This window comes from Raphanus sativus, chromosome 2 (assembly GCF_000801105.2).
Source record: "Raphanus sativus cultivar WK10039 chromosome 2, ASM80110v3, whole genome shotgun sequence".
Lineage (NCBI taxonomy): Eukaryota > Viridiplantae > Streptophyta > Magnoliopsida > Brassicales > Brassicaceae > Raphanus > Raphanus sativus.
Window position 1 is genome coordinate 19,824,291 of NC_079512.1, and position 9,847 is coordinate 19,834,137.

Genomic DNA, 9,847 nt, shown 5'->3' on the forward strand with positions numbered 1-9,847 from the left:
ATCAAAGTTGCAGAATCAGAAGATATTGCACTCCAAAAAGGTATTTATTCAGGCAAATAACTTACATTTATGCATCTTTTTTTATGGAATAAGTTATAGTTATTCGCGTTCTATAAAGAATAATAATCATAGAAGAGAAACAAAGGTAAAGAACTAATCAAGAGGAACCAACGGGCTTAAGGAAGTTGTCAAAAGGAGTGGAGCTTGGAGGATTGAAGAAAGGAGGATGGTTTTGGTACTCAGTGACACACATATTCGACGAAGCTGCAGGTGCACCCAATCCCATAGTCTCCCAAGAGTTCGTCTGATCCACAAAAGGATTACCACCACCACCAGAAGGCAGAGCAGGACTATTACTCTCTTTAATTTGGTTGTTGAACTTGTTACTTTTTGCAGACATGAAAGACATCTTCTCTTGCTTCCCCATGAGAAGAGCCTCGCAGTGTCCCGCCATCTCTGTATATGTCAGGTCTGGTGGATCAGACACTGAGTATCTCCCTAACTGTGCTGTTGTCTGAGACACCTGAAACACAATTTTCATATGAGGTTTGTGGATTCATAAGGCAAACGAAACCTCGAAGCCTTATAAACCAACAAAGATAAAGGTACTCACTGCACTAAGAAGTTCATCGATGCTTAAGAGAAAGTCGGTTTTGGCATTAGGTTGTGTATCAAGAGCAAGCTGATCCTCTGGTGGAGTCGGCGCTGCATCAATCTCCGGTATAAGAGACTGAGTTTCATCCTGTGGGAGAGACAAAAAGTAAAATGAAACAGACTGATGTAAGAGTACTAAACAAAAGGTGGATGCATTATACAATACCATTTCTCGTGGTTTGTTGTTTTTATCTTCAGAACGGTAAGGTTGAACTGGAGATTCTGTCAACTGTGTTCCGACAGGACAACCGTCGATAGGTATAAAATCTGAAACTAGCTGCTCCCTTATAGACGACGAGTCTTGCTGCAAGTTAAAACCATCAACACAGTTAAGTAAACTCATGTACATTATTACAGCACAAAAGAGAAATGATGGAACATTTGGAAAATTGTACATCTGATAGTTTCCCGAGAAACTTCATTATCATGGCAGCGTAATGTTCACGAGGTTGAATTTGTGTAGTTTGTTCTATGGCCACAAGTGAAACCAAAGCATCATCATCGTCTTCTTTTGATCCATAACTCTTTGCTGGTTGCTCTTCTTGTCCATAGAACACAGCATCTAGCTTGGAATCTTCCACCAGTTGAAGAAACGGGTCTACCTGATATATATATTAGCAAGAAAATGTCTTATTATCAAACTGTATTATTGCTAGAAGAGAGGGAAACGTTTGTCTACCGTTTTTTCCTGTAGTGCGGTTTTCGCGTTGTTAACAAGAGGAGGGATGTTGAAGGCTCTTGCTGAGAATATTATCATTGATGTAGCCAAAGTAAAGAGTGATCTACGCCTTGATGGCTGCAGTGGTCCTAATATTGGCAACACAAAGAGTTAATGCAACACTTCTCATGATTAGATGCATAACAGTGAGTGAAATAAACAGGGGTAACACATCTACACTTAGACAAGTATATTGGACTAGTACCTCCAAGAGAAAGGTTCCTCAGAGAAAATGCTAGCTGAAAGCTCCAGACCAAGACTTCATTGCTTGAGTTCTACATAATTTTTAATCAAACACTTGAGATTTGGTAGCTTACTAACACTATAGTGTAACTAGACAGTATAACATTATAACTATTGTACCTTAGTCCTTCCAAATAGAAGTACTAAGCTATATGTATTAGCAATGGCTTCATAGTTTTGTGGCATGTTGTGAGGAGACAAAGACTGCACCCAAATGGATGAAAGCAAAAGGCAAATCTGGTGGCTGCTTAATCTTAAAGGTATCACCTGAAAGGACACACAAAATCAATTATAAGCAATTGATAAAACCTCCTCAGAGTTAATATAAAACAAGCTCAAATATGAAACATACTGGTTTCTCTTCTGAACCTCCCAAAGGATTTTGATCAGATGCCATTGATGATGGGTTCCTTTTCACACTCTGACTCCTGCTGTAACTTGACTTCAACCGGCTTAGTACTGAACTTGTATTGTTCTTTGGCTCCTCCTCGTCAAAACTTTCACCTCTACTAGCAAACCTTGACTGTGACCTGCTAAGTGTCGAGACTCTCTCAATCTTTGCAGCACCATCTACAGAGTTATCTGCCTCCATCTTAAGTTTTCTAAACAGTGCAGCTGAGGAAGAGAACACAGACACGGTTCTTGACAGTGTCCTCTGCATATCAGCAGGTCTTCTAGACTTTGGAACTGAGTTTGGACAAACAGAAGATGGGACAAGAACAACAGAGAATATACGGTGAGCCCCCATCCTAGATTCATGGTCAGCACAGACCATAGCTTGGAGCAACTGATGGAATAGTGCATCTGGAAAAGCCTGTGTAAATATTGCATAGTTACACACTGAGTGTAAACAAATGTATAGAAGAAAGTTCAACGTTTAAGTATCTTGCCTTGTTTTCATATGATAGATTTGGTATAGCTGCTATAATCTGTGCTGTGCGGAAGACAGCGGAGATTAGGGTTCTTGCCATGACTGTAATGTTTGACATGCTTTCTAACATGACAGCCATTATGTCAAGGATAGGACCTGCATCTCCTACCTACATTTCAGAGAAACTATCACTTCTATAGAAATTGAAATATACTTTCAACTAAGATAGATGTTTTAGAAAAAAAAAATTGTTTCACAAAGATAGTCGTTCCATGTTTCCTATGCAGAAATTGTAAACTTCAAAAAAATTAATTGATTTTGTTAATTTACTATTGGTTAAAAACTATTGAAAATTGATAATTGCAAAATTGATGCATTTATAATAGTGATTTAATGCGTTTTTTAGTATGTATGAAAACACTAGAAAATTTATTTTAAGGAACAGAGTTAGAATCCAGCAAGTGCGGTATAGATTTTACCTTCTGGGATAACTGCACTAGGCATTGCTCAACTGCAGTTTCAAACTTGAGATTGTACTGAATCATCTCATTCCCAAGATTTGAATCATCTAATGAACAATGAATGCTCTTCCTCAGATGCCTAATCATATCACTCAACGCACCAATGATTGCAACAGATGGCTGAACTTTAGTCTGTTGAGCAAGTGCAGTTGCGACATAAACTATGTCTAGTTGCATCTTAGGTTTCTTTAGAACATTCTTGTGATCAAGATGCTTGATCAGGATAGACAACAAGAAGTGCGTGTTTTGCCCTGTTGTTAGTTACTAAAGACTATTAGTAGTACTCAGTAACAAGATGAGTAATAAACCAAATGGAGATGTTACCAACCAGATCTTTCTATCAGTAACTGAACGTCCTGCAAAACATATAAAGCAAGACCGTTGTCCGTGGACCAAACTTCATTGAAATCAAAGTAGCGGAAGAGTGACTCGAGCACACGTCTCACAGTTGTAGCTTCTTTTGCTAACTTAGCTAGATTATGAAGACAAACCCTCGACCAAAACTTGGGGTTCTTAGCATCTTCCCTGCACCTCCTTTAATCAGCAAAAGAGAACGAGACACATATATAGATCCTATAAAGAACTAAGTCTTGAGTTTAAGGGTTTACACAGATACAATGGCCTTGCCTCTGTCATCCACGATTCTTGTCCAAGAAGCAATCCTTGTCTCAGCTTCTGCAGGAGAAAGTTCAGAAGCAGTGTTGTTGTCTTGTTGTACAGCACCAGTGGTAGATTGAACGACGCCTCCATAATTTTCTAAGACAACAGAGACAACCTGAAAAAAGAAGAAAACTTAGGACAAATGATTGAACAGTTTAGATTTCTTAAAACTCGCTTCCAAGTAAAACTTACATTGTCAAATTCAACTGAGATATGTGAAAACTCTCCCATGAACCAAACCTGTGAACAATGCAATGATTGTATCAATACTTTTTCTTGCAAATGGAATAAACAAACTGATTTAAAAGATGGGTACCAATGATGAGAGAGCTTGGAGGCCAGCAGAACACAAATGTATTGTCCTTTCTTCTTCTCCGAGTTCGTGAGCTAAAGGACATATTTTTGGGATCAGCCCATCTAAGTTAAACATGTATGTACCTTCTGTCTGCAAAAATAACAATGACAGACATTATCAGGCTCCAGAATCTGATGTTTGTTTATCATAAAGACATGAAGTATATCAAGAGATGTGCACCTGACTGGTAACAAAGTCATAGAGAGCTTCACAACCTAAAACGCGCATCTCATCATATCTGGATTGATCTAGAAGAATATGGATGAGACCAAGGTAGCTACTAGCAAACAAAGACCTGAAAAAACATAAATTCATTAGGAAAAACCACAATTTTATATTAAAACAGAGTATTATTTATGTTGAATTAGATAAAAGCAGAGAGCATACATTTGTTCATTACAGGCAACCAAGAGCTTCTTATAGATACACATAACAATCTTTACTGAGTGAAATTGCTCCAATCTCAGTTCCTTGTAGCACCTTTGTTCAAGATATGTTGTAATCTGAAAGAAAAATAACAGTATATAGAACCATTGCTTTTTAGAAAAAAAACCACTATCATAGAATGTTATAAGGGACTATAGCTTTGTGGAAACTCACCTTAGGAATACGAAGAGGGTTCTTCGCAGCATATTCACATAGTTTACTGATTTTTCTGTCATTAGGTTGCTCATCCTGCAAATTAGTAAGCATAATGTATGAGGAGATCTTACAGTCAATAAGCAGTAACACTTGACGTGCAAAAGTGGATAAGAAAAGGTTAAACCAAGAACACGTTAAATTCTTGAAAGCAAATTGTTGTTTACTCAAATCTCGGTGGACAACTAAAAGAACACATTTGTTGGATTGTAATTTTTTTTTTTTTGAGAAGAATTGTTGGATTGTAAATTATTCCTTCATATAATCAAATATACAAAAGTCTCAAACGGATATTTGCTTCAGCCCAGTTTCTCTCTAAGTATTCTTGATTTTATTGTGTTTGATTCATGTGTGAGTTTCAACACAAATCAAGATCCATTGTGCAACAATTACACTAATAGAAAAATACAGCAGATATTCGCTTGTCCTAACCTAATGAAACTCGTGTTCTGTCATGCAAGAAAATGTTATTGTTAAAAAAATTGGGAATGACGTCATGTTTCAGCAAATGTGACATGGTAGATTCAGATGTAAATGGTAATAAAGCAAACCGGGGAACGAGGAAAGATGTCGGCGAGAAGTTGTTTGTATCTTTTGACGGGATGTCTGGATCTGGCGCGCAAAGCCGGACAAAAACAACACAAGCTTTCGCATACGGGGAACACGGTCCTAGCTACGGCCCCCATCGCTCCTAACCCTCCTCAAACCAAGATTCCAAGAACGGAACAAGATTTATAAACACATGACGTAAGCGCAGATCGTGAAAATGTAAATGTGGATCAAATAGATGCCGATAACGAATGATCAAAACAGAGATCCATTCGGATAGGGATGAGAAAGAGAAATGGGAAAGAAGAGAATCGAGGAGCTTATTGCGGGACTTTCATCTTTGTTTTCAAAACCATAATTTGAGTCGATTTACTATTTGTGTACTTTTTGTGACAATAATGATTTGAAAAAAAAATATTAAAACAAAGGAAAATACACCAAAATCAATTTAAATAATAAAAATTAATTGGACGTAGTGAGACGCCTGAACTTGTCATGTTTGTTTAAGCATTCCAACTGGTTGATGGGAGAGGATGTTTCAATGCGAGGGAATGTGAGGGAATAAAGGGACTATTTTTGGGTGAATTCAATCACATCCTCTCACCTTTTTCAAACCCTCAAAACCATATTTTTAAAGCTTTCTTCCTTCCCAAGAAACAGACCGCTGATTCCAGATTCAATGCCATAGGCTTAAAGACTATGAACAGTCTAACATATATTGATTTCTTTGTCAACCACAACTTAATTATAATCATTACAGAAGACGAACAACAATTTCTAAAGAAGACTTGCTTGTTGTGTGTTTATTTATATGTAAAGAAGATCACATTCGTACTTAAAACAATACCTTTATATATGGGTACATAAAGAATTAAAACTACCAACATTGTATTGAGTTCCTACTTCAATTCCTAGGTCACATCCCAGAAGGTGGTGTTCCTTCCAACTAGTACAAGGCATCATGGCTTTCTTTTTATTAAGAAACTTAACTACATAGCTGGCCTTTTCTTAGGCCGGCAGGGATGTTCATAGGACTTTTTTTCCGGCCAGGCCTGCCTAAAGCCCATCATAATCAAAGTTACAAATCTCGATTTTCGGTTCTCAATCTTACATACCACAATGATACGACTAGTTTTCGGTAAGATTGTTCATAATTCGACCAGCGCCACTTAAAATTTAAATTTAAGTTGAAAAAGAACAATATGTTACCCTTTATTTTGTCATCTACTCTCATTTGTTTATAGGAAGAAGTGGAGTTGCTTTTATTCCAGACAATTAAGTGCCTATTATGTGTTTTGTCGGATCAGATTCCATCCCATCTTAAGAATCGAATATCATTGACATTTTTTACTTAAATATTTATTTCTTAAGATGCACATAATCTCTATTTTTTTTTGGTTAGTGCACTAAACTCATATTCCATCAAAGATGTAGTACAAAACTGTAACGCAATCCAGTCGCATTATATGAGATTTTTTTGATTATGAGAAGTAGGAATAGTGTGTGAATAAAGAAAGGGAAACACTGTTTGATTTTTCCGCGTGAACTCTAGTATCCAATTTTGACCAAACGCTTCACAAACAACGTCTTTACTCTTCTTTGACCAACAACACTAGAGAAGACTAGACTTGACTTTTAAAAACCAAAAATAAAGTTAGAAAAGACTTTTCATCTCTCTTTTTTCCCTCTTTAAAATCAACGTTTAACTATTATTAATATTTTGAACAAAAAATCCTATTATTAATATTAATAACCAGAAATTCGACGATTGTGACACAAAAAAAAACAAATAAGTTCAGAGATTATTCTTTATCAATCAATATACAATATTAAAGCAAAAAAACCACACAAATAAAATTTAAATGAAAAAAACAACAGGGGGTATTTTAAATTTTTTTTTGTTTTTTTTTGGAAAGTACTACTTGTATTTATGTATCCGCCATTTCCCACGGCAATCGCGTAATCGATTTCAACAACTTGAACAGAAGAGAGAGAGAGAGAGAGAGAGAGAGAGAGAGAGAGAGAGAGAGAGAGAGAGAGAGAGAGAGAGAGAGAGTAAAGGAAGGGAGAGTAACGAAGCCCTAATTTAAATCTTCTCGTCTGATCTGAAAAGTTCCATTTACTCAAATTCTTTTTTGGATTTCTCTCACATGGCGTTTCGAAAAAACTGTGGGCTGGAGCTCTTGGCAGCTTCTCTGACCCTAACCTTTGTTCTGATTAACCTGGTGGATGCGAACTCAGATGGAGATGCTCTCTACGCTCTTCGACAGAGCTTGTCGGATCCCGACCATGTGCTCCAGAGCTGGGATCAGAATCTTGTTACTCCGTGCACCTGGTTCCATGTCACCTGTAATCAAGACAACCGCGTCACTCGTGTGTAAGATCATCATCCTCTTTTCCAATCTCTCTCTCTCTCTATCGTTGGTTGGTTGGTTGATTATTCTGTTGATACTGGTCTCCATGTTTCTAGGACTTGAACCCTTTCTATTTTAAGGACATATCTTCTGTGCTTTGTTTCTAATTTTGTATTTAAAGCTTTTTTTTTTTTAATTTCTAGTCGATTAGTGTCTGAGATTTATCATGGTTGTGTATTAAGACTTATTTGTATGTACGGAGCTTGTTATGTTGTTGTTTGGTCATTGGGGAAGATGTAAGATATTTAATACTTGTTAGAAATTGAGAATCTGAGATGGAGAAGAGCAAACCATATTTCAACAATATTTCTTCTTATAGATTTTATCTGGAACGTATATGCTAGTAATAGTAAGTATTCATGATGAACATAATATGACCGGAGATTTCTTTGATTAATTCTCTAGTTTTTCTCTTTGGACTGAAAGGGGATTTATTTTATCTTTTGATGGTTCAGCTTTCCTTTTTCATTGGAAACGTGTATTTTTGTCAAACTTGGGGCTACTTTAATTTGGTTTCTTTTAAGGTTCATGAACATATCTTATCATATGGTCCTTTTTGCAGATTCAAATGAAGAGTACGGCGTTTGAAGGAAAAAAAAACACTTTCTTGTTTAACTTTCTATAGGATGAAAAAGGGGGAAATCTAAAGCTCCCATGTTTTGCACAGTGTAGATCTCTCTATAGTCACATTGGATTCCTTAAAAGTCTCGAAAGAATCCCCTAATAGTTATTCCATCTAGTAGTAATCAGTTTAACTTTGCTCTGTACCTCATGATTTTCTCAATCTTTGTTACTGATTAGGATTACTTTCTGTTCCCTGCTTTGTGAGTTCTTACGCTTTTAGAAGAATCTTGGATTCGTTGGAATTGCTGCATCTAGTTGTCTCTCAGAACTTGTTGTATTATGTTCTTTAATATGTATCTCTGATTCTACTTTTTTTTTGGGCAGGGATTTGGGTAATTCAAACCTTTCTGGACATCTTGCCCCTGAGCTTGGGAAGCTCGAACATTTACAGTATCTGTATGTCATCAGTAATCACTCTTTTGGCTTTAGACTTTTTTTTTCAGTATAATTAGATAGTGGAAATTAAAGTTACACATCATAAAGTGCAGCTAAAGCATCCACTACGAGATTGATTTATGTAATAAAGAATGTAAATTTAACCTTTTTTTTTACTTGTCTTATAATTGATTGACACAGGGAGCTCTACAAAAACAACATCCAAGGAACTATACCTTCTGAACTTGGAAAATTGAAAAGTCTCATCAGCTTGGATCTTTACAACAACAATCTTACCGGGAAGATCCCTACTTCCTTGGGGAAATTGAAGTCTCTGGTCTTTCTGTAAGTTGGTTTCTCAAATTCTGAAAAGTCTATTCTATTCCTTATTCTTCTTAATACTTAATTGATCTCTTCATACTCTGAACTGTGTTGCAGCCGGCTCAATGACAACCGATTGACCGGTTCAATCCCTAGAGAACTGACGAAAATCCCAAGCCTTAAAGTCTTGTAAGTTCAGCCTTTTCATAGTCTTCTACTCTTCTCTCAAACACACATGTCTTGTCTTTGAAGCCCTCTTTGTACAACCTATTGATTCCATGCTCTTACTTAATAACATATGTTTTTGTTATTTTTTTCACAGTGATGTGTCGAACAATAATTTGTGTGGAACTATCCCAATAGAAGGACCTTTTGAACACATTCCTTTGGAGAAGTAAGTTCTTTTTTTTTTTGCCTTTTAATGTTTCACTTGGCCAACAAGTTTCTTGATAATGTTTCTCCTGCATTGTGAACATTCTCACCCATATTACACAATGCTTTCCCCATTAGGAATGAGTGTGGAATCAAAGTGTCTTAGTAGTTAGTCTTTGTATATGAGAATGTGTTGCTAATTTACACTTGAAAACAATTGTGCAGCTTTGAGAACAACTCGCGATTGGAGGGACCGGAACTACTCGGTCTTGCAAGCTACGACACCAACTGCAACTGAAACAACTTTTTAAAAAATTGGGGATGGATCTTGTAAGAACACTTCACCACTTTTATCAAATATCACATCTATTATTATGTAATAAGTATATATGTATGTCGGTAGTTGGAAAAACAAAGAACAAAAAAAGAGCCCAAAGACTACTGGTGTCTGTTTAAGTAATAACATATACATGCGTTTTGTGTGTGTAGTGGCACTGAGAAGTAATATTGGTATTGGTAGCAAGTTCTGCA

The 9,847-nt window shown here is 36.5% G+C and overlaps 2 protein-coding genes across 2 annotated transcripts; one reads left to right on the forward strand and one right to left on the reverse strand.

Annotated features, from left to right (window-relative positions):
* Positions 1 to 9: 9 nt before the first annotated feature.
* LOC108817944 (protein SEMI-ROLLED LEAF 2) lies at positions 10 to 5,580 on the reverse strand. Its single transcript, XM_018590775.2, has 18 exons — positions 5,213 to 5,580; positions 4,623 to 4,697; positions 4,410 to 4,525; positions 4,203 to 4,317; positions 3,984 to 4,112; positions 3,860 to 3,907; positions 3,616 to 3,782; positions 3,336 to 3,532; positions 2,966 to 3,258; positions 2,506 to 2,655; positions 1,968 to 2,429; positions 1,736 to 1,882; positions 1,578 to 1,647; positions 1,334 to 1,461; positions 1,050 to 1,256; positions 821 to 958; positions 614 to 742; positions 10 to 523 (listed from the first exon to the last, which is right to left on the reverse strand). The coding sequence occupies exons 1-18, from the start codon at positions 5,345 to 5,347 to the stop codon at positions 158 to 160; spliced, it is 3,072 nt and encodes a 1,023-aa protein (XP_018446277.2). The 5' UTR covers positions 5,348 to 5,580; the 3' UTR covers positions 10 to 157.
* A 1,588-nt stretch (positions 5,581 to 7,168) lies between these two features.
* Positions 7,169 to 9,847, forward strand: LOC108843362 (leucine-rich repeat protein 1). Its single transcript, XM_018616547.2, has 6 exons — positions 7,169 to 7,587; positions 8,573 to 8,644; positions 8,825 to 8,968; positions 9,062 to 9,133; positions 9,267 to 9,338; positions 9,542 to 9,847. Exons 1-6 carry the CDS (start codon positions 7,361 to 7,363, stop codon positions 9,612 to 9,614), a joined length of 660 nt encoding a protein of 219 aa, XP_018472049.2. The 5' UTR covers positions 7,169 to 7,360; the 3' UTR covers positions 9,615 to 9,847.